This window comes from Aethalodelphis obliquidens, unplaced genomic scaffold, assembly GCF_003676395.1.
Source record: "Aethalodelphis obliquidens isolate GAN/ISIS:26980383/991018 unplaced genomic scaffold, ASM367639v1 scaffold71, whole genome shotgun sequence".
NCBI classification, from domain to species: Eukaryota; Metazoa; Chordata; class Mammalia; order Artiodactyla; family Delphinidae; genus Aethalodelphis; species Aethalodelphis obliquidens.
In genome coordinates this window covers 1,217,593-1,241,823 of record NW_020838015.1, presented here as the reverse complement: position 1 = coordinate 1,241,823, position 24,231 = coordinate 1,217,593, and the positions used below count along the sequence as shown (strand labels likewise).

The following is a 24,231-nucleotide window of genomic DNA, read 5'->3' as shown; positions in this document are numbered from 1 at the left end:
CACCACTTATCAGAAAGTTCCCCATAGTTTCAGATGAACTAACTGGAGACCTAATATTTAGAGTAACTCAAGGACAACCTTTAAATTTTCTTGAGTTATTTTAAAAAAAATGAAACATGGCCTTGAAAGAAAAAAAAGTTTAAAAAATAATTTTAAGCTTAAATTATCTTGCTAATTAAAGCAACTTAGCCTTGATCAGAAACTACATAAAGTTTGAAATTTTAAAACGATTAATAATATTAATTTTTGAGACCAATCCAATAGTCCACATGTTTAAATTTTCCATAAGCTTCTGATTCCGAATTTTTTATCTGTTGGGAGTAAAAATTACCTCTAGAATTTTAAAGAAAACATTCTGTCATTATTTTGTTCAAAACTCTTCAAAATAAATCACCCAAGGATGTGATGATTGGTATAAATGTACTAGATGCCCCATAAAAAGATAATTACCTTTGAAAAAGAAAAAAGGTATATGAACTTTGAGCCCTCAGTCCACCAGAACTGTATCCAATTTGGAAACATCTCAGAACCACAGGAGTAAGGGGAGAAGGCGTGAGCGGGGAGGCGGGTGGAGAAGACGAGCCTCCCAAATGATTTTTGTTCAGCAATTAAAAGCGAGGAGGCATACGCAAATGACAATAACTTTCATTTTTTAAAAACATTGTTAAGAGTAGACTAGTTTTCAAGTTGGTCCAGAGAAGGATAATCCCAGCAGCTGTGACATGCTAACAATGGGTTCAGGTTCAGAGCAAGAGTAAATCAGGCTAGACCACTAAGGAACGCTGTGTAAATGTAAAACACGAAAAGCCCCATGTGCGCAAAGCAGAAAGCTGTTTCTAGAGGCAAACGCAGGCCTTCTCAAAGGCTCTGGTGTGAGGTTTTGATGTAGAAAATTCTTATCAAATGTAAATATCTGGAGGGTAATCAACTCCAATCTAAGCTGTTCCTCTTTGCCCAGCTCATCTATCCCTGCCTTCCCTTTCGTCCCAAATTGCCACGGAGATGGGCACTTGCAGAAAACCATGATCCCTGAGAGCTCTTTGAAGGAGGGTCCACACAATTTTGCAACTTTTAAAATCTATGAAGTACTTTGAGCTTCCTCAGGAAAGACCTAAAAATATGAAGTCACTTATCACTTTACCTCAGAAGTTGCAAAGTTTTAAATGGCTTGAGAAGTTTTAACAGGTAAATCTGGTCAGGGATCTGACTTTGTATCATTGCATAAACTTAACTTGAATAAAATAGTTATATCAGTGGAATAACACTTACTGGGCCTGGGAAACGCTACTGGTTCATGTAAAAATCCAATCCTCTTTTAACAGTGATCATCACTACTCCTAGGTCAGAATCACTATTTATATATAAAAATACTCTCACATGAATATTTTCAAAAAATAAAGTTAATAGCTTTATTTACAGTTTGGTTTTGCCATCAACATCTACCTTTCTGTATTCTATATACAAGAATGTTCTGAAAACATCGTGTTAACATGTCATAAAACTCTTGCTATCGCTTGCCCAAACTATGACTATTTGATTTTAATTCAGCTTCTTCCCAGAGACTTTGAGAAAGGAAATAGTTTACCTGTGGTTTCATGTATGTAATTGAAATTATGCTTTTAAAGTGAACATATTGTCCTAAACTTCATATATTCCTGGAGAAAGGCAAGGAGGGAGATAAAGATACAAGCCACGTTCAGAGAGCTGGAGAGAACCTGTAGTGCCCTTCAGTAGCACCTAAAGAAACTTCTAAGCATCAGACATTCTATATACCATCTCCTTTCACTCACTGCATCTCCACAAAGTAAGCCTTGTAGTTATTATTATGCCTAATTTCAAATGTGGCAACAAGCTTGGAGTTAAAGTCTCACAGTTAATATGTAATAACAAGAGGACTTGAACACACAACTTTCTGGCTCCAAGTCTTGGCGTTTCTACCATGTGGCTTCTGTAGTTTCCTTCCTTTGTATTTTTTGCTTGCACTTTGGGATTTTCAAGGGGATACAGGGCAAGAGGCCATACACCTTACTTCTGGCGCTGCCTAGCTTATAACTTTCTCTGGGAGCACAGGCACCAGCCTTAACACTTCCCCATTTTTTCACTGCTGCTAAAAGCTGATAATAGGTTTGAGCTGCCCACAGCACAAAAAAACTTTTTGCCTTTTTTTTTTAAACTGCAAAGTTATATGTATTTTAAATTCAAGCTCTATGAGCTTAGAGAATGTCTCATGACTTCAAGATCGAAAACTGAAGTCGATCCAACACTTATCCCCCCTAAACGAATCACGAAATAGAGAAATACAGAGCATTGCGTTTCACCTGTCCCACCCTCCCAGGAAAGCATCATAATGGCATCTAAGGAAGTGTTCCAAAGGGCCCTACTGCAGCCATGCTCAGATCTGCTGTCCACAGCGGCAGACTGGCTCCCTGGAAAACTGGAAGCATTGCTGGACACTGCTTAACAAAGCTTAGCACTTCACTGGGAACTAGTCAAAGAGGCCACAGCACATGTTATAACACATTTAAGTCTCTCCTAAGATTAACGCAAAAGACTTGTAAATAAAGACCTGCAAGATGCGTGCACTAGTGTTATCTGGTGTTTTTCTTCCGACTCTTTACTTCTCAGTAGCCAAGTGAAATTTCTGCCTTTAAAATAAGTTTCTAGGCCTCAAAATGCATAGGTCGTGCTTGAGCCCCTTAAAAGATTCAAAATGTTCACTAAGCACTCCAATAAGCTAGTCAAGTTGGTTGAAAACTGTAATATATGTACCTTCCCAAATTCTTTGAATATTTATGAACTTTTTGTTGAGATGTTATGTGCTTACCTTGGTACTGAATTAGAAATAAAAAGCTTGGTAGCTTCTTCCCAAACAAAACTGAACACTTACGGAGATGATTATCTACCACTTTGAAATACCAGAGGAAAATGAAATTGGTTTTTGCTAAAAAAAAAAAATCAATTAACTGTATTTTATTTAACTACTAAGCCATCCATTGGTGGATTAGAAAGCAACAAACTTTTGTCAAATTTCGTTAACACATTTGCTTTTTTTTATTTTTTAGAATATAGTCTACATCTGGATTAAAAAAGTTTTAAATAAATTTAAGACACATAACAACAGTGGAACCCTTCATCATTCTATGTACAACACGGATAGAATGTCAGTTGGTTCCATTTCGGGTAAGTCCGCTTTCCCATAATAACATTACTTTCACTGAGTGGCACGCTTCGTACGAGCTGGCACAGTGCCAGCTTACACACTTTGAGGGGGTGGTGTGAAAAGGATGGGATAGGGGTACCACAGGACAACTCTACAGTGTAACAGAAAATCATTAATAAAGTAGTACCGGTTACCGACAGACAGTGCTGTTTGTGCGCTTACCACAATGGAATCGCCGAAGTTTCAGAGCGAGGAGATTGGAAATACTTAAGACGGGGCCACGGTTACAAAAAGAAATAGTGCAAACAGGAAAACTGATGCAACCCTAGCAGCGCTGCGGCCTCCACCAGCCCAACGGCAGGGCGGCGGGAGGCTGTGCGCCCGCCCCGCCTTCCCTAGCGCCCAACTCCAGGCGGCGCTCCCAAATGTGGCAACCCAGCGCCGCGCCCTGGAATGGCTCTTTCTCGGCCCTTCTCCTCCGGAAAGAACAGAAAAGAAACTCCAGGAAAAGCACAGACTGAATGCAGGGCGTCAACTCAGTCCTATTCCCACCAAAGTAGAACACAGCCCCCTCATTCCCCCTCCCCACCCCCGCGGGAGAGAGGGAAATCCTTGAGCACTACCCCACCTCTTCTGCCACCGCTTTCCTCTCCTCTCCCCAAAGAAGCCCCCTCCTCCATGCAGCCCTGCCGCGTCCCCTGCACGTACGCAGCCCCCCAACTTTGCAGTTTGCCCATCGTGCCCTAGAGCCAGAAAGAAAATAGCTTTGAGGAAAGAGAGGGTGAGAGATGGGGCCGGGAAGGGTGCTGGGCAGCCGCGGGCAACCCGCCTCAGTGCCCCCAATTGCTGAAGCCGATCTCCTGCTTGTATCTATTAGTGAGGATGTTGGCTTTGCGCGTGAGTTTGGAGAGCACAGTGTGCAGCCCGCGCAGGTGGTAGTGGAACTGCTGTTCCAGGTCCTCCTCGCCGGCGTCCGCGCCCTCCAGGTGGCTCAGGTCCACCAGGATGTCCTTGGACTTCCAGGCGCTCCCCTCCTCGCTCCCCGCCGCCGGCGGCGGCTGCTGCAGGACCCCCCACTCGATGTCGTTGCGGATGGACTTGAGCAGCACGTAGTGGCTGTACATGTCCCGGGAGGGCGCGAAAAAGCTGCCGTTGCCGCCGCCCGCGCCGGGGGCCGGGGGCTTGCGCTCCTCCAGGCAGCCGCCACTGCCGCCTACCTCCACGCCGACGCCGTTGTCCAGCCCGGGCTCGGCCAGTGGCACGTCGCGCAGCAGGCTGGGCACCATCACCGTCTGGTCCATGTTGTTCACGGCGCCGATGAAGCGATTCATGGCGTTAAAGAGCGAGTGCTTCTGGTTGTAGGTGTCGCAAACCTGCATCATGGTGGCCGCGCGGGCGCCGAAGCACAGGGACGCAGGGGGCACGGGATGGCCGGCCGGGGCGAGGGGCTGTACGCCTTTCACGCGCTCTCTGAGGCCCGCGCCGGGGGCCTGGCTACAGCCGGTGCGGCGGGATTCCCGGCTTCCTCCGCCCTCTCCAACTCTCGTCTAGATCGAAGCCCGGCCCTGCGGGAAGCACGACTTCTCCTGGCTCTGGCGTCCGGAAGCTCGCGATATCGGCGCGTGGTCTCTGGGTCGAGCCCTGGCCTGGTTGGGAGACGGGGACGAAAGAGCAGATTATTCACGCGGCTAGGGTGCCCGGCGCCCCCACCCGCGCGCACCTCCCTCCCTGGTTACAGCTTGTCTGGGACGGCTCCCGGGTGACTCCCAGCAGGAGTCCCACCTCCTCGCCCCCCGCCCAGGGCCGCGGAGAAAAGGAAGGGGTGCTCCCCACTCCCGTCTCCCTCCGCAAAGCCTGAGTCCAAGCACCCACGCTGACGGGGCAGAGGTGGGGCGGGGGCACGCACTTCCTCCGGCGCCTCGAGATCCCCTGCTGCTGGGTAGCTCAGTGTTCCCGCTGCTGGATGCTGCTGCCTGCGGACGCTGCTGCGGTCAGTGGCCGAACTGTGACTGCGGGCGGTGGTGGTGGCGTCGGCCCCCTACCCATCCCAGGTGCTCAATTTATAGAGCCCCGGAAAGGTGTCGCCGGCGCTCAGGGCCACTCGCCGTGTCTCCTCCTCCCGCCTCCCCGGTAGCGCGGAGATAAAAGGCCCGAGCTGGGGATGACCGCGAGTAACACTCCAGGCCCTTTCTACAGCGGGGGCGGGGCGCGCCGGGCCAGCCCCGCCTCTCGCCTGATACCCGGGCGGAGGGAGGGCGCAGTAGCAGGGCAGGGCAGGGCAGAGGAGGGACAGAACAGCCGCACCCAGCCATCGCCGAGTGCAGAGCAGGCCAGCTTGGGGGGAGGGCCAGGCACAGTGCGGGTAAAGAAGGTGCCGGCGTCCGGTCCCGCAAGAGGGCGGGCTGGAGTGCGGGGGGATGGGTGCGCCTTGCTCACGCTCCCAGGGTGGGATGACCGAAGTGCTGGCGCCCAGGTTGTAAAGTGAGGCCCCCAACCCCGCATCTATGCTGGCAGTGGCCCGGAAACTACCGATCCGGTTTATTAATAGCCGTCGGGGAAGAGGGACCCGCAGCAGCAGCAACTCCATCCCAAGACTCTTACGTAAGAAGGGTGACTGGGCATGCCGGGTGCACGTGGACGTGTGGTGCTCCCGCCGTGGCCCTGGCCTTGGCCAGCTGCTGGGGGAGGGGGACCTCAGAGGCTTTTGTCTCCCTGCTGGCGATGTCTTCCCCAATATTTCCTGTAACAGACTTTGCCAGGGATGAAGAGCGACCCACAATCGGATCTGCACATTTTTCCAAGAGATCAGATGTGACAATGCGGTGAAGCAGCCAAATTCCTGACTTTTGTCCAAGTCCCGCTACTCAGAGATCCCAGGCCCCAGGCCCTGTGGCCTTTTGGCTGCCAAAGGGCCAGGACAGAGTGACAGTAGGTAGGTCCGGTGTTGGGTGTCTTTAATCATTTAACAGAAAAGGGAGGAGGTGTCCAATATTTTTTTTGGGAGGGGAGTTTGAAATGTACCTTTCCAAAAATAGCTCTTAAAACGCAAGGTCATTTAATAGGCCCTAAAGTAGGTACCAAATCGCTGGATTTAACTTTTAAGAGCCTTGCACCTTCAATTTCACTTTGAGACTCCAAACCACAGCCTGTTTTCATTTTTGTTTCACCGTCTCAATCCCCATGCCATGTCTGTCCTTCACACACCAACCTTCTCCAACAGTCCTACAGATAATTCAAGAAGACTCAAGTTTCTAATTTTGAATCTCTTTTCTCCAAAACCTTTCAGGGGTGTTTTCAGTACACTGTTTTTTCACGGGACAAAAAGTGCCAAAAGGGAGAAGCACATAATAAGAGGTTTATTTTTTCCCTGTTTCTTTCACCTTAATAATATATATTTAATTTTTTCCTACAGCAAACCATCTTCCTAATTGTCTTTTGAATGAAACTGTGACTTGGTGTGACAAGGGCTGGACAGGAGTCAGTGACTTATGGAGACAGAGCTCAGCCTGGGGAGCCCCCTTCCCAGGGCTTATTAGCTCTGCTAGGTCATAGCCCTTGTTTTCTTATCTAGAAAAACTGGAATCATGTTACCTGCTCAACCTATCAGGGGCTTTGGGAGAATCAATGGAAAGGAAAATATAGAGCCAAAAAAGCATTATATAAATTTCAAGCATTAAAATAATCTCACCCCCCTCTTTACACACGTGGAGACTTGCAAACTTTTCCAGCCCCAGTTTCCTTATCAATAAAATGGAGCTTATCCCATGGGCTGTGCCAGATTTGTGGTGAATAAGATAATAGATGTACAAATTATTATGTAAATACAAAGTACTTTACAAAGATGAAATTGTACTTTATGTAGGATCTTATCATAGTCTAAAGGTGTTTATGTGAAGAGTCAGAAACCTTAAAATGTGGAAATGGTCTATGATGATCCACAGACCCCCCCCCCATTGCTTCAGCAACCGGCAAGTACAAAATAGTCCAGCTTGATTTTAAGCCCTATGTGCCATGACATACAAAAAACATTGCAAGAAGTAATCTCGGAAAAAACCACACACACATCCAGTTTCCAACAACTGATTCTCTATAAATTAAAACGTATTTTGTCTCCCATGGCAGACCCTCTGGATATTTTAAGTCCGTATACCTCTGATGAAAACTTGGTATTCAAATCTGAGTTACAAAATGCCGGGATCCTGCCTCTTTTCTTCCCAGTTTCAGCAAAGTGTGATAATGACTCGCAGAAAACGGAAATTCAAGTGATCTAGCAAAGGGATCCCAGCAAAAAAAGCCCAGCTTGGGAGAAAGCCCCTAATGCCTTCTTTTTGGCCTCCACTCCTCCCCGGTCTGTTTCCTTCCTTCTTCTGGTGTCGAGGTCACTCTCCATCCCCCAGCTTCTTGACTCCTGTTCTTTCACATTTCTTAAACACTATAAGAAAAAGATGGCTCATGCACCTGCTTGCAAAACTTCCCAAACCGGGCCTTCTCGGCTCCCGCAGGGCCGGAAGAACAACTCACGCCCACCCGGGTAACTCCTGAACGGAAAGGTCCGGAGCCAGAGCTCCAGGCCCTTGGAATCACCCCACCACCGCCCCTCCGGCTTCAGCCAATCAAGGAATATTATGCAAATAAGCCTTCGTGCCCCAGCCAGTCAGGAGCCACGGCCCCCTCCCCCCAGCGTCCTCTTTCACCCCAGCAGAGCCGAAGTGGCGGCGGCGTCTCTGGCAACCGGAGCGCCGCCAATTTTCCCCTCCACTTGCGCCTGGAAAAAAAAAATTGGTTCCTTGGGGTCACCTGGGAGAGGAGCGGGCGGGTCTGACCCGGCCGGAGGCGAAGAGCCTCTGCGGTTGCCCTAGGCGCTTTCCCAGTTACAATCCGGAACAGGCTGGAGATGCTGAGCAACCTGCCCAGGCCTCATTTTGCCTCTGGAAAACAGAAGTCGTCTGGTGAGCAAACAACTTTTGAGTACTTTTTGCAGGCCAGCAGGCTCCAGGCTTCTGGTCTCTGCTTCCTCTCCAATACGCTAAATTCTCAGTAAAAGCTTTGTCTGGTGTCTGGCACCCACCCCACTTCTTGGTCCACAGCTCCAACTCTGGAGCTCAGTTCAGATTAATTCCCACATTTACCTTCTTACTTCAGCAACCATAACATCACGTTTTGCTGGTCCATCTCCCAAAAAGCGTTCACAAATGACCCCTTCTGTGTCCTTTGGATAGTTCCGGGAAAGATGGCATTTAAAGTAACCAGAAATTCCTAAACAAAATACAGAACAACAGTAAACTGGTCAAAGAAGGCACATTGGAGAAATCAGAGATTTAGAAATAAGAGCTGGTGGGAGGGTGGTATCCTTGAAAAGCTAGAAACCAGCCCAACTCAAGATAGTGGAGACTCTGCATTACTTTGAGGTAGAAATTAGAAGGAACCACTTCATGCTAAGTGTCATAGAAATATGACAATCAGACTGTCTCGTTAAAGGCCATGTAGTCCAGCCATCCACTTGTGCTGAAATTGCTCACAACATCCCCACCAAGTGGTCACCCTGGCCCACATTCTTGTAATTTCCATCTTCTAGGTTAGTTCTCCCATCTTGGAGCCCTCTGGGAGGCCATGCAGCACACCATCAGATACCAATAGATAGGGTCTCCGATCCACTATTTTTCAAGCCAGCTATTCCAAGTTCCTGCAGCAGTTTTTCGTGGTCTCTCTGGAGTTGCTCATCCATCCTGCTCACTGTCTCCGGAAGTAGCTCCACTTTGCTTGTAAGTGTGGCACCTGGAATTCATTCAAGCACCATTTTTTCTAGGACAGAATGGAGTGGCGTGGCCACCTATTTTACTGTAAATGGTAACTTTTCTAGAACATATCGATTGCACACAAGTGCTTGGAACTTAAACATGTTAACACATTTTAACTTCACAACAACCCTGAGAAGGAAGTAAGGATCACAGAGTTTAAGTAGCCAAAGTAGCAGAACTGGGATTTGACCTAGTTTGCTGATGCCGGAACCAATGTTCCTTCTACTACCCAATAAATATCTATTTCTTACAATGCTGCCTACTATTTAAATGGACTTCTTTTAACTGCTACATCCATATGTAGCTGGTTAACAAAATTCTATGTATCCCGTTCTTTTTTTTTTTTTTAATTGCAGTATAGTTGATTTACAATGTTGTGTTAGTTTCAGGTGTACGGCAAAGTGATTCAGTTATACGTGTATATATGTTCCTTTTCAGGTTCTTTTCCCTTATAGGTTATTACAAAATATTGAGTAGAGTTCTCTGTGCTATACAGTAGGTCCTTGTTGGTTATCTGTTTTATATATAGTAGTGTGTATCTGTTAACTCCAAACTTCTAATTTATCCCTCCTCCCCCCTTTCCCCTTTGGTAACCATAAATTTGTTTTCTATGTCTGTGGGTCTATTTCTGTTTTGTAAATAAGTTCATTTGTATCATTTGTTTTTTAGATTCCACATATAAGCGATATCATAAGATATTTGTCTTTCTCTGGCTAACTTCACTTAGTATGATAATCTCTGGGTCCATCCATGTTGCTGCAAATGGCATTATTTCATTCTTTTTTAATGGCTGAGTAATATTCCATCGTATATATGTACCACATCGTCTTTACCATTCATCTGCCAACGGATGTTTAGGTTGCTTCCATGACCTGGCTATTGTCAATAGAGCTGCAATGAACATTGGGGTGCATGTATCTTTTCAAATTATGGTTTCCTCTGCTTATATGTCCAGGAGTGGGATTGCTGGATCATATGGTAATTCTATTTTTAGTTTTTTAAGGAACCTCCATACTGTTCTCCATAGTGGCTGTACCAGTTTACATTCCCACCAACAGTGTAGGAGGGTTTCTGTTTTCCACATCCTCTCCAGCATTTATTATTTGTAGACTTTTTGTTGATGGCCATTCTGACCAGTGTGAGCTGATACCTCATTGTAGTTTTGATTTGCATTTCTCTAATAATTAGCGATGTTGAGCATTTTTTCATGTGCCTGTTGGCCATCTGTATATCTTCTTTGGAGAAATGTCTGTTTAGATCTTCTGCCCATTTTTTGATTGGGTTGTTTGTTTTTTTGATATTGAGCTATATGAGTTGTTTGTATATTTTGGAAATTAATCCCTTGTCAGTCACATTGTTTGCAAATATTATCTCCCATCGTATAGGTTGTCTTTTCGCTTTGTTTATGGTTTCCTTTGCTGTGCAAAAGCTTTTAAGTTTCATTAGGTCCCATTTGTTTATTTTTGTTTTTATTTCCATTACTCTAGGAGACGGATCCAAAAAGATATTGCTGCAATTTATGTCAGAGTGTTCTGCCTATGATTTCCTCTAGGAGTTTTGTAGTATCTGGTCTTACTTTTAGGTCTTTAACCCCTTTTGAGTTTTTGTATATGGTGTTAGAGAATGTTCTAATTTCATTCTTTTACATGTAGCTGTCCAGTTCTCTGTATCCCATTTCTTGAGCAGGGCAGATCTTTTTGGACCAAAGTACAGAACTTTTAATTTATCTTACTTAAACTTTATCTCATTAGATTTAGCCCATTACTTCATTATTTTAGGTCCTAACTCGGTGCTCTAATGTGTTTGAGTCTTACGCATACATTTGATAACTATCCTACATATTCATCCAAGTTATTGATAATTTACAGGCAGCACTGGCTGGGCAAAGGGCAAAGTACTTTGGAACATTTGGAAAGCTTCTTCAGCTTGATATCAGCCCATTAATTAGCATCTTTTATTAATTAATTAATTAGCACCTTTTGGCGTATGTTGTTTCAGCCAGCTATGAATCATGTTAATTGTATAATCATCTAGCCTATATTTTTCTTCTTGATCACAGAATATTATGAGAGGCCTTGCTAAATGCCTTGCTAGAGTCCCAGGTTAATGGCCAGTTTTTCTTTTATGGAATCGGGGAGAAAGGCATTTTTGTCATCTGCCATGGAGGAGCCACTGTCACGTGATACAAAAATGCAGAAATCGCATCACAATATTCCAAGTTAAAATTGTAGGGGGTGGTATTTAATCTCAATGTAATCGTCATTATAGGAAACACCCTCATGAAGATTTAGTTGGGAGAAGATAGGAAGATGCTAAAACCTGGGAACATGGCAGTAGTGAGTCTGCTGGCCTCCAGCCTTAAGCTTTCAGATTCTGGCATGTCTGAATATGTTGTGGTTAGCATTTTGTCCCAATCTTATTTTTAAAAAGCCTCTTTATTATTTTTTTGACTTTTTATTTTATATTGGAGTATAGCCGATTAACAATGTTGTGATAGTTTCAAGTGCACAGCATAGCGACTCAGCCATACATATACATGTATCCATTCTCCCCCAGACTCCCCTCCCATCCAGGCTGCCACATAACATTGAGCAGAGTTCCCTGTAAAATACAGTAGGTCCTTGTTGGTTATCCTTTTTAAATATAGCAGCGTGTACATGTCAATCCCAAGCTCCCTAACTATCCCCTCCCTCCCCCCTCCCCCCATCCACCGTAACCATAAGATCATTCTCTAAGTCTGTGAGACCGTTTCTGTCTTGTAAATACGTTCATTTGTATCATTTCTTTTTAGATTCTGCATATAAGCGATATCATACGATATTTCTCTTTGTTTTACAATTAGTAGAAATTTGGAAACAAATTCATGTGTACACCATTAATAAGCGACTTTGTCATAATTATCATGGTTATAATTGTCATTTTGTTCCTGGAAGAATATTAGACAGGGAAACGTTTTCCATCTTTAAGACACAGAACGTCTCGTGTAATTTCATTTTGTGCCAAATGGGTGATTGCTTGGCTGGAAGTAGAAAGTGTTTGTGGCACAGCATTCAGTCAGCAATATTTATCAAAAATGTTTATTTGGGGCTACACAGTATCTTTAGAAACGACTTACTTGGTTTCTATTGGAGGGGCTCAAATATCATTACAATCCTGATTTAAACTATAGATGAGAGACTTCCCTGGTGGCGCAGTGGTTAAGAATCCGCCTGCCAATGCAGGGCACACAGGTTCCATCCCTGGTGGGGGAAGATCCCACATGCCGCAGAGCAACTAAGCCCGTGCACCACAACTACTGAGCCTGCACTCTAGAGCCTGTGAGCCACAACTACTGAGCCCGTGTGCCATGGCTACTGAAGCCTGTGTGCCATGTCTACTGAAGCCCGTGCGCCTAGAGCCCATGCTCTGCAACAAGAGAAGCCACTGCAGTGAGAAGCCCGCGCACAGCAACTAGAGAATGCCCACACACAGCAATGAAGACCCAACGCAGCCAAAAATAAATAAATAAATAAAATAAATTAAAAAAAAAAACTATAAGTGGAAATGCTGAGGTGATTCACATAGTAATTAGATTTTGGTTTTAGAAAGAACAATCTTTATTTACTTAACAAAAAGTCTATAAGAGAAAAATTGAACAATGTTGCTGTGTATGAAAACTTCTCTCTCTCATTTAGTCTCCTTCACTAGCATATTATCTAAATCACTGGGGCTTTGGATTCAGAATCCAGAATATTACAAATTGAAGATTCTTAGGAATCTATGAAGTATTAAATTAAGAAATTCTAATGTGGGTTTAGGGTTTGTTCATTCCCTCCTGTTTTTTCATTTAGTTTCAGACACCACGTTCAGCTTCGTTAGCTCCAGATTGAAGCAAACTGATGCCGCTAAGAATGACCATTTCAGCTGCTTTTATAAATGTCACTCTTGACCTATTCTAGGGACCAGACCTCTGTGCGTTCAATCAGTTGGTTCAAGTACTTTGCATTTCTTTGTACCATTTGTGTAATTCCTCCAAAGCTGGAAAATAGAGTGCTTGGGTTATTACTATCTAATGTCATGTTTACTCAAAATTCTATTTTTTATTTATTCAAGCATAAGGTATTAATTTGCCTTCCTTCTAGAACACAATTCTTAACCTATCTTCCAGACAGAAACAGTCTCCTCTCCCCTCCCCTCCCTCCCTGCTCCTACCCCCCTCCTCTTTCTCTCCCCACCACAGGGCCAGAAATTGAAATGGGAGGAATGCTTAATAGGAGTATGATGTACTCCCAAGTCTCGAACTATTTTGGAATCCTTCTATGATCCATTCCAAACAATGAGGTGTGCAAGGAGGCCAAGTTCACCTACAAGATACTGTATATGATGGTATAATATCAATAAGTCAACCACAGAAAAAATTAAACCCACCACACATAGCAAAGTAAGTGATTAATTCCAAAATTATGACTGCATTCTTATTAAGGCCATAGAAACATCCAAGTAAATTTGTGTTTTAATACCAAAATTAGGTAGAAATAAGTTTTCTCTAACAAACATTCTATCTACTTGAGAGGGTGGAGGTGTCAGATCACATAGTGTAATGGAAAGAGCAAAGCTTCTGGAGTCAGACCCATCTCCATCTCCCACCCCACAACCCCCAGGTATAAGTCACTCCTCTGCCACTTCCTAGCCTGTGGGCTCAGAGGAGACACGTACCCTCTGTAAGCCTCAGTTTCCTCACCTTGCAGAGTTAATGGAAGCATTAAAGATGAAGTATGCACCTTATAGAATATCAAGCACATGGTAGGCTGCTAATATGTCACCTGGCTATGATATATTTTCACTGTATATTGTATTAGTCTATATCATGAGGCTGTATATGAGAATTGTGAATGACAAGAAATGCCTGTATTTTCTTGTAGCTCATCTATCTTTTGTAATGTGAAGCATTGTTTGGGGCCTTGGACCTCTTCCGCTTGCAAGTTTTTGGGATATATGATGTCTTTTTCTTTCTTTTCTCCCCCCCCCCCTCCCCTCTTTCTTTCTTTTTCTTTCCTTCTTTCTTTTCTTTTCTTTCTTTTCTTTCCTTCCTTTCTTCCTTCCTTCCTTCCTTTCTTGTCAGTTCTGTCACTATGCTTTCTCTTAGCACACATTCTTTTTCTTGCTTTTTTTTAAAAGAAAGTTATTTATTTACTTGTTTTTATTTTTGGCTGCGTTGGGTCTTTGTTGCTGTGCATGTGCTCTCTCTAGTTGTGGCAAGCGGGGGCTACTCTTCTTTGCAGTATGCGGACTTCTCATTGTCGTGGCTTCTCTTGTTGCAGAGCACGGGCTCTAGGGACGTGGGCTTCAGTAGTTGTGGCGCGTGGGCTTAGTTGCTCTGCGGCATGTGGGATCTTCCCGGGCCAGGGCTCGAACCCGTGTCCCCTGCATTGGCAGGCGGATTCTTAACCACTGTGCCACCACGGAAGCCCTCAGCACACATTCTTAAAACAGTTCACAAATTCCTCATCATACATAACGTGAACATTTACAACATTCATGGTTTAAATCTCTCAAACTTATTTAGCCAAGAAAGGTAGTATTTGAAGAACAAATAATTTAAAGAGAAATCATAAATGAAAGGAGGAGAGGAAGTTAGCCATGCAGATAGCTGGGGGGAAAGCAGGGCAAACGGGGAAACAGCCAGTGCAAAGGCCTTGAGGCAGAGGCGTGCTTGAAATATTCACGGAATGACAAAGAGGCCAGTGTAGCAGTAGCAGGTAGAGTAAAGGGGAGAGTGTGAGGTGATGAGATCCGAAAGGCAATGGGATCAGATCACAGAGGGATTTGTAAGCTGTTTTTTTTTTTGTTTTTTTTTTTTTTTTTTTTTTTTTTTTTCAGTACGCGGGCCTCTCACTGTTGTGGCCTCTCCCATTGTGGAGCACAGGCTCCGGCTGCGCAGGCTCAGCGGCCATGGCTCACGGGCCCAGCCGCTCCGCGGCATGTGGGATCTTCCCGGACCGGGGCACGAACGCATGTCCCCTGCATCGGCAGGCGGACTCTTAACCACTGCGCCACCAGGGAAGCCCTGTAAGCTGTTTTAAAGACTCTAGCTCTTAGTGGAGGAAGAGGTGTCATTGGAGTGTTTTGAGCAAAAGCATGACATGCTTTGATTTACATATGAAAAGAACCCTGTATTATTCTCTGGGTTGAGAATAGTCCCCAGAGGAGCAAGGGTGGAAGCTAGATGGGCAGTTAGAAGACCACTGAAATCATCCAGGAGAGAGATGAAAGTGGCTTAGACAAAGATGGCAGTGGTGAGATGTGGTTGTGTTCTAGGTATATTTAAAAAGTTGAGCCCGTAAAATCTGCTGATGGATTGCATTTAGGTGTCAGAAAAAAAGATAATCAAGGAAGACAAGTTTTTGATCCAAGCAACCAAAAAGAGCTAACACTGAAATGGGAAAGAGTCCTGGCAGAGCATGTTTGAATGAGAGGATCAAGAATCCAATTTTAGGGGCTTCCCTGGTGGCGCAGTGGTTGAGAGTCCGCCTGCCGATGCAGGGGATACGGGTTCGTGCCCCGGTCCGGGAAGATCCCACATGCCGCGGAGCGGCTGGGCCCGTGAGCCATGGCCGCTGAGCCTGCGCGTCCGGAGCCTGTGCTCCGCAACGGGAGAGGCCACAACAGTGAGAGGCCCACGTACCGCAAAAAAAAAAGAAAAAAGAATCCAATTTTAAACATGTTAATTTCAAGATACATATTATACATCAAGCAGAGACACTGCATTGGTGGTCAGATATCAGCGTTGAATCACAGTGTTTTTTAAGTGCTGCCCCAAATTCTAGTTTTCATAAGAGTGCAATGGATCAAAAAGGTTTTGATTATAAAAACTCCAGCACCAACAGCCACACCATCTTTCTTGTTCCCTTCACGGGCTACCTTCCCCAGAGTTGCCTAAGCATCTCTGTCACCTCCTTTTCACTCCTCAACCCACTCCACTCTGGCTTCCAGAGCCATCACTCCACAGAAATTGCTTTTGCTGGTGCTACTAGTCACTGTCTATATGGTGCAAAGCAAGTTTTCAGTTCTCCTGCTACTTGATGTTGTCAGCACTTGACACTGCCGACCACATCCTCATTGGACTGTGCTCTTTCCTCAGCTTCTATGTTTTCCTCCTTTCTCTCTTGCTTAGTCTCCATTGCTAGTTTATCCTTCTCTACCCAGTCTTTAAATGTTGGAGTTCATAAGGACTCCCTCTTAGACCCTGTTCTCTTCTCCCCTTGTTCTTTTGCCCTGGGCATTGCCATGGTGTCAAATGTCATCCATATGTGGTTGACTCAAAAATATGTGTCTCGGGGCTTCCCTGGTGGCACAGTGGTTAAGAATCTGCCTGCCAGTGCAGGGGACACAGGTTCGAGCCCTGGTCGGGGAGGATCCCTCATGCCGCGGAGCAACTGAGCCTGTGCACCGCAGCTACTGAGCCTGCGTTCTAGAGCCCGTGCTTCTCAAAGAGAGAGGCCACCGCAGTGAGAGGCCCGCGCACCACAATGAAGGGTAGCCCCCGCTCGCCACAACTAGAGAAAGCTCGCATGCAGCAACGAAGAGCCAACTCAGCTAGAAATAAATAAATAAAATAAATAAATTGAAAAAAGATATGTCTCTAGCCGAGACCCCTCTTAGCCTCTGACCCATATATTCACCCCATTTCTCCACAGTCATGCCTCCCAGGCATCTCAAACTCAACATGTCCAAAACCATACTTTCACCGCTGCCAAGCCTGCTTCCCTTAAGTATCACGTTTCTCATGAAATGGTACCATTATCCAGCCAGTTAGTTATATATGCCAGAAACTCGGAAGTTACCCTGGACATCTTTCTACTCTTCATCCTTCACATCCAATTAGTCACAAAATCCTAAACATATCTCCGATCTGTCACCTTCAGCTCCCTGGCTTTGTGTTTGGCTGGCTCATTCTTGTCTTTCCGATCTAGACTCAAGGGTCTTCTCTAATCACCCTACCTAAGACGAATCTCTCTCAGCTGCTCCATATCCCAGCCCTGTGGAGCTGCTCCTCTGAGCACTGGGACGCTAGCAGCAGCTGGCAGGACCCCTCTACAAAGGTCTGAGCAGCAACTTCTTGGAGCCTCTTGTCTGACCTCTTAGGTTTGAGTAATGCCAACCTCTCCTTTCTTGTTCCCCCAACCTTATGAGTGGCAGCTGCTTCTTACAGCTATTATCTCTGCACTTCCTCAATTTTGCCTTTTTGTTCTTTCAGCCCTCCACCACCTGTGTAATTAAATTCCAATGTTAAAACCTCTCTGTTAAAATACCTAGGGCAGTCTCTGTTTCCTCGGATGGGCCTTACTGACACAACTTTGGTTATGAGTCCATTTGGGGTTTTTTAATCTTTTCTTAAGTCATTTTTAATACTTTTTATCTGCCTGGAAAATTATCCATTTTATCAACAGAGTTGTGTAAAGTATTTTCTTCTAGTTCTATCAAGATCCTCTGTTTCTATGATAATAAACCTAATCTCATTTGTAGATTTTTGTATTCATTCTCATAGTCATCCTTTTTTCTCATTTAGGCCATTTAGCTTTTTGTCCCCTTTCTGAAGAAACAACTGCTTTTGAATTGATTTATGAATTCTGTCATTTTTTCTAATTTACTATATATATATTTTTTAACATCTTCATTGGAGTATAATTGCTTTACAATGGTGTGTTAGTTTCTGCTTTATAGCAAAGTGAATCAGCTATATGTATACTGATATCCCCATATCCCCTCCCTCTTGCGTCTCCCTCCCATCCTTCCTATCCCACTCTCTAGGTGGTCACAAAGCACCGAGCTGATCTCCCTGTGCTATGTGGCTGCTTCCCACTAGCCATCTATTTTACATTTGGTAGTGTATATATGTCCATGCCACTCTCTCACTTCGTCCCAGCTTACCCGTCCCCCTCCCCATGTCCTCAAGTCCATTCTCTACACTTGCATCTTTATTCCTGTCCTGCCCCTAGGTTCTTCAGAACCATTTTTTTTTTTTAGATTCCATATACATGTGTTAGCATACGATATTTGTTTTTCTCTTTCTGACTTACTTCACTCTGTATGACAGTCTTTAGGTCCATCCACCTCACTACAAGTAACTCAATTTCGTTTCTTTTTATGGCTAAGTAATAGTCCATTGTATATATGTGCCACATCTCTTTTTTTTAACATCTTTATTGGAGTATAATTGCTTTACAATGTTGTGTTAGTTTCTGCTGTATAACAAAGTGAATCAGCTATACGTATACATATATCCCCATATCCCCTCCCTCTTGCATCTCCCTCCCACCCTCCCTATCCCACCCCTCTAGGTGGTCACAAAGCACCGAGCTGATCTCCCATCTCCCTGTGCTATGCGGCTGCTTCCCACTAGCTATCTATTTTACATTTGGTTTTACTATATTTTTTATCTTATGAGTTTCTTCTTTCTGCTTTCCTTTGTTGTTTTGCCAGTTTTTTAAAACTTATTAAGTTGACTATTTAATTCATTTGTTTTCATCTATCCTATTTAGTAATGAAACTGCTTAAGGGTATGGATTTTTCTTTGATTACTGCTTTAGTTCTTTTAATTATTCTTCTTTAGATAGACTCTATTTGTGGCTTTGATATCTTCTTTGGCCCAAAAGTTACTTGAGATTTTTAAAATTTTTATATAATATAAGTTATTTTAGTTTCTATGCTTGTTATTAAGTTAAGTTTCATTATTTGGGGTCAACAAATATAATCTGCATGATTTCTACTCTGGGAATTTATTAAAGTTTTCTTTGATTATGCCTTATTCCTTCAATTCTAATATAAATTTTAATTTTACTGCCCTTTTTATTGATTCTAAGACACATTTTAATGTTTATGAAATGGGACATCTTATCAACAATTAATGGTATCTTGCAGTTACATAATTGGCAGCGTTTTTACTTTCTTAGTGGAACATAAAATAATGTTAGATTTTACAATCTGATGACATCTTAAATTTGATGAATGTGTTTTGTTTAAATCACTCTAAAATTGTAACATACCTCAACATGTCTACTAAAAGAAAATTGACAACTGTTAAGGTTTTTTCCCTACAGCTATTTTTTTTTTTTTTTTGGCTGCATTGGGTTTTCGTTGCTGCACGTGGGCTTTCTGTAGTTGCGGCGAGCGGGGACTACGCTTTGTCGCGTTGTGCGGGGCTTCTCATTGCGGCGGCTTATCTTGTTGCGGAGCACGGGCTCTAGGTGCGCGGGCTTCAGTAGTTGTGGCACGCAGGCTCAGTAGTTGTGGTGCATGGGCTTAGTTGCTCTGCAGCATGGGGGATCTTCCAGGACCAGGGCTTGAACCCATGTCCCTTGAGTTGGCAGGCACATTCTTAATCACTGTGCCACCAGAGAAGCCCTCTACTGCTATTATTGAATCATTGGTGTATCTTATTGTTGATGAAATCTTAGAACTAAAGACAAAGTCTTTCTTATGGTTCTATGGATACATGAAAAAGAAATATTACCTGTTTTCAGGGTATAAAGTTTAATATATATCTATTCAATCAATTATCTTAATTATGTTATTTAAATCCTCAGTAAAACCTTACTTAGATTTTGATGATGGTGGGAGGTGGGGAGTTGGTATACTTGGTCTGTGTTACTGCAGAGTAAGTCAAAGTCTCCAATTTTGGACATGTTATCGATTTCTCATCGTAGTTCCTTCAGGCTTTTAATGTATGCATGTTGCATATATATTACTTGTTGCACAAATGTTAGTTTGTTATTTGAATTATACCTTTTATCATTAGAAATTGATTCTCTTTGCCATTTTAATGTGTTTTTAAAAATTTAACCTTACAGGATAGTAATTTTGCTGACTAATTTTTCACTTCCGTTCCATTTGCCTGATGTTTTGCCCATTGTTTTAATTTAAATCTCTGTATATCAAACTGTTTGTATGGTAATTGGATTTTACCAGCTTCCTCATTCCTTGGTTTTTTAATTTCAATTCATCTCTTGGTTGGCTTGATTTTGTCATCAGGTGATTTTTTTTTTTTTTCCCAAGAAGAGTTTGTGGGTGCAATATTCTGTGAGTTTTTGTAGGTTTTAAAATATATTTCTTTTCTTTTTTTAATCTGGACAACAGTTAGCCTGACTATAACATTATTGGATCACACTCTCTGCCCCAGAACTGTGAATATACCCTACTATCTTCCATGGCTGAGTGTTGCTGTGGAGAAGTCTGAAGTCTCCCTGAGTTATTCTAGCTTTTTTTATGGATGCCCATAAGATTCTATGTATTCATTGAGGTTCAGTAGCATTACTTGTATATGTCTCACTATTTACTATTCTAAATCATTTTTTCCCTTGACTTTAGTATACATTCCATCCACAGATTCGTGGCTTCCTTAATTTCAAGCAAGTTTCCTTTAATTTTATCATTGAATATTTTTGCTCCTCTAGGTTTTCTACCCTTTTCTTCTGGAGCTTATCGGTATTCTTTTGTCTCCCTTTCATAGCTGTTACTTTTTTCCTATTTAGTTTCATTTATTTCCCCTTTTGCATTTCATATTGGAGAATTTTTTCAAGCCTGTCTCCATATTACTTTCTTCTGATAGCAGTAATACCTATTCTACTTTTTGCCTTTCAAATGTGGTGGTTTCTTTCGAGCAATCTGAAATACTTCATTTAAAGAAGCATTTTTAAAAATCATGGTGAATAGGTCAACATCTGATAAAATTGGGTTGGGGGTACCTGGGTTGTTTATTAACATCTATATTTTTCTGTATGCTTGGTTTTTTAAAAATAGACTTTTTAATTTTTATTTATTTATTTATTTTTAAATTTATTTATTTATTTGGCTGTGCCGGGTCTTAGTTGCGGCATGCAGGATCTTTGTTGCAGTGTGTGGGATCTTCAGTTGCGGCGTGTGAATTCTTAGTTGCAGCATACATGTGGGATCTAGTTCCCTGACCAGGGATCAGACCCAGGCTCCCTGCATGGGAAGCACGGAGTCTTAGCCACTGGACCACCAGGGAAGTCCCCGAAATAGACACACACCCACAGCCTCCTCCACGCTCAGCATCCCCCACCAGAGTGATACCTTTGTTACAATCGATGAACCTACATTGACCCATCATTATCACCCAAAGTCCATAGTTTACATTATAAATGTAGTTGTTATTTCTATAATTGTTTTGTTATTATCCATATTTCCTGAGTCCTGTCAGTACATTTTATATCTCTTACTCAGCATCTTATCATCCCTTACTATCTCTTCCTTGAGCCCCTTTCCTTTTCCTCTTCAAAAACATATAACTTACTTTTTTAAACTTTTTATTGGAGTAGAGTTGATTTACAATGTTGTGTGAGTTTCAGGTGTACAGAAAAGTGATTCAGTTATACATATACATATACCCCCTCTTTTTTAAGATTCTTTTCCCATATAGGCCATTACAGTGTTGAGTAGAGTTCACTGTGCTATACAGTAGGTCCTTATTAGTTATCTATTTTATATATAGTAGTGTGTATATGTCAATCCCAGTCTCCCAATTTCTGTTTTGTAAATAAGTTCATTTGTACCCTCTTTTTAGATTCCACATATAAGTGATATCATACGATATTTGTCTTTGTCTGGCTTACTTCACTCAGTATGACAATCTCTAGGTCCATCCATGTTGCTGCAGATGGCATTATTTTGTCTTTTTTAATGGCTGAGTAATAGTCCATTGTATATATGTACCCATCTTCTTTACCCATTCCTCTGTTGATGGACATTTAGGTTGCTTCCATGTCCTGGCTATTGTAAATAGTGCTGCAATTAACATTGTGGTGCATGTATCTTTTCGAATTATGGTTTTCTCTGGGTATATGCCTAGGAGTGGGATTGCTTAGATCATACGGTAGTTCTATTTTTAGTTTCTTAAGGAATCTCCATGCTGTTCTCCATAGTGGCTATATCAATTTACATTCTCACCAATAGTGTAGGAGGGTTCCCTTTTCTCCACACCCTCTCCAGCATTTATTGTCTGTAGATTTTTTGATGATGGCCATTCTGACCGGTGTGAGGTGATACTTCATTGTAGTTAAACATGTAACTTATTTATAATTGTACATTTCTTCTTAATTGAGAGCAGTTTCATTTTTCCAGTTGTGTATTTTTTACGTCTTTACATCTCTCCTAACTTCACATTGAACCCATCAATAAATCACACTGGCTCAATCTTCAAAATATCTCTAGGATATGATTGCATTTTATGCCCTCTTGCAGCTAGGAGAGGTCAGGTCTGGCCAGTGACTTGAAAGATGAAATTTCTCAGCGGCTCTCAGGAAAAACTTTTTAAAAGAGGACAGACCACACTGGCATCTGCCTTTCACCTTTTTCTATTTGCCCTTCCTCCCTTCGTACCATTGGAAAAGCAGCTTGGTGCCTCAGATGCAGCATCCATTTGTCACCATAAGGAAGATAACCATATATACCTATAATAAAGCATGAACCTATAAGAAAGTGGGTGTGGTCAGTTTTATGGTATGTGCAGCTGAACACCATCTTGACTGATGAACACCGTGGATAGAGTATGTATTAGTTTCCTCTGGCTGCCACAACAAAGTACCACAAACTTGGTGTTTTAAAACAGAAATTTATTCTTTCACTGTCCTAGAGGCCAGAAGTCCAAAATCAAGGTGTCAGCCAGTTCGCGTCCTTCTGTAGGCTCTGAGGGAGAATCTGTTCCAGGCTTCTCTCGTGGTGTCTACCAGCTGCCGGCAATCCTTGGCTTGTACATGCATTACTCTGATCTCTGCTTCTGTCTTCACATGGCCTTCCTCTCTGTTTCTGTATATTGTCTTTTGTTGTCTCTTATGTGGACACCAGTCTTTGGATTTAGGGTCCACCATAATCCAGGATGATATCATCTACAGATCCTTACCTTAATTACATCTGCAAAGACCTTTATTCCAAATAAGGCCATATTCTGAGATACGGAGTGGGCATGTCTTTGGTGAGGGGCACTATCTAATCCACTGCGTGTGTGTGTGTGTGTGTGTGTGTGTGTGTGTGTGTGTAGATACATGGGATAATATACATGTATTTTTGTTTTAGAGCAATCCTTTTATTTATGTATTTATTTCTTTATATTTTAATTTTTGCTTGATTCTTCTCCCTCTCTTCCCACATCAAACTACATGATACTAATAATACATAATCCTGGTTAACCTATTGTGAATACTTTTATTTTATTTTTATTTTTTTAAAATTTATTTTTGGCTGTGCTGGGTCTTCTTTGCTGCACGCAGGCTTTCTCTAGTTGCGGTGAGCAGGGGCTTCTCTTGTTGTGGAGCGCTTCTCTAGGTGCTTGGGCTTCAGTAGTTGTGGCTCACAGGCTCTAGAGCGCAGGCTCAGTAGTTGTGGTGCACATGCTTAGTTGCTCCGCAGCGTGTGGGATCTTCCCGGACCAGGGCTCGAACCCGTGTCCCCTGCATTGGCAGGTGGATTCTTAACCACTGCACTCCGAGGGAAGTCCCACGGATACTTTTATTTTATCCACAGACATTTAATCCTATGCAGACAGAATGTATATACACAGATAAACGCATACACATGCACACACACACAGTATTGGTTAGTTATTCTGCATAATGAACTACCCAAAACTCAGTAATTTAATATGGCAGTTACATAATATTGTAGTTCATAAATAATGAGATTGGGGTTTGGTCACTCTTGGTTGGGTTTGCTCATACATCTCAGGATCAGCTAGGGGCTCTGCTGTAGATTGGGTTTGTCTGGAATACCTTTTATCTTTGCTAGAGTTGCTCTGATTCAAGGATCCCTCATCCTCCTCCTGGGATCAGTGAGCTAGCCCAGGAATATCCTTCCCATGGAGATAGGAGAAATATAGGCAGGCAAGTCCAATCACCCAAGCACTTTTTCAAGAGTCTGCTCGTGTCACATCAGCTAACATCTCATTGGCTCACATCATAATCAATGGGCAGGGAAATCTATTTCATCTCTTGATGGAAGAAACTGTGAAGTTACATGGCAAAGGCATGAGAAAAGAGAGGAGCACAAAATTGCAACCATAATGCAATCTATCTTACAAACAGATATGATAAACAAACATATATGCCTTCATCTGGTGAGTGTTTAAAAACGTAGGTTCATACTACGTAATTTGTCTGCATCTTCCTTTTCTCAGTGACACCTCATGGAAATATCTCTAAGTCATCTTATTTATCTCTGATTCAGTTTTTTTTGCGGGGGGGGGCACGCCACACACATGGCTTGCTGGATCTTTGTTCCCCG

General features: G+C 43.0%; 1 protein-coding gene and 1 long non-coding RNA gene across 6 annotated transcripts in view; one reads left to right on the top strand and one right to left on the bottom strand.

The window, feature by feature from the left end:
* Positions 1-3,027: 3,027 nt before the first annotated feature.
* On the bottom strand, positions 3,028-5,260 carry MID1IP1 (MID1 interacting protein 1). 2 transcript variants are annotated; one of them, XM_027091221.1, is made up of 2 exons: positions 5,067-5,260; positions 3,028-4,806 (listed from the first exon to the last, which is right to left on the bottom strand). In XM_027091221.1, the coding sequence occupies exon 2, from the start codon at positions 4,540-4,542 to the stop codon at positions 3,991-3,993; it is 552 nt and encodes a 183-aa protein (XP_026947022.1). In that variant the 5' UTR covers positions 4,543-4,806; positions 5,067-5,260; the 3' UTR covers positions 3,028-3,990. The 2 variants fall into 2 exon arrangements, with proteins under 2 accessions (XP_026947022.1, XP_026947023.1); XM_027091222.1 differs by lacking the exon at positions 5,067-5,260 and adding an exon at positions 4,897-5,060.
* A 128-nt stretch (positions 5,261-5,388) lies between these two features.
* LOC113611834 (uncharacterized) overlaps positions 5,389-24,231 on the top strand; it is a 51,463-nt gene continuing 32,620 nt past the window's right edge. For all 4 annotated transcript variants that reach the window (XR_003429620.1, XR_003429621.1, XR_003429622.1 and 1 more), the window contains exons 1-3: positions 5,389-5,761; positions 5,910-6,092; positions 6,573-8,109. This is a non-coding gene — a long non-coding RNA (uncharacterized LOC113611834). The remainder of the gene's footprint in view (positions 5,762-5,909; positions 6,093-6,572; positions 8,110-24,231) is intronic.

Excerpts from the sequence above, each read along its gene's own strand:
- MID1IP1 (XM_027091221.1), bottom strand. The coding sequence starts at position 4,542 with ATGATGCAGGTTTGCGACACCTACAACCAGAAGCACTCGCTCTTTAAC.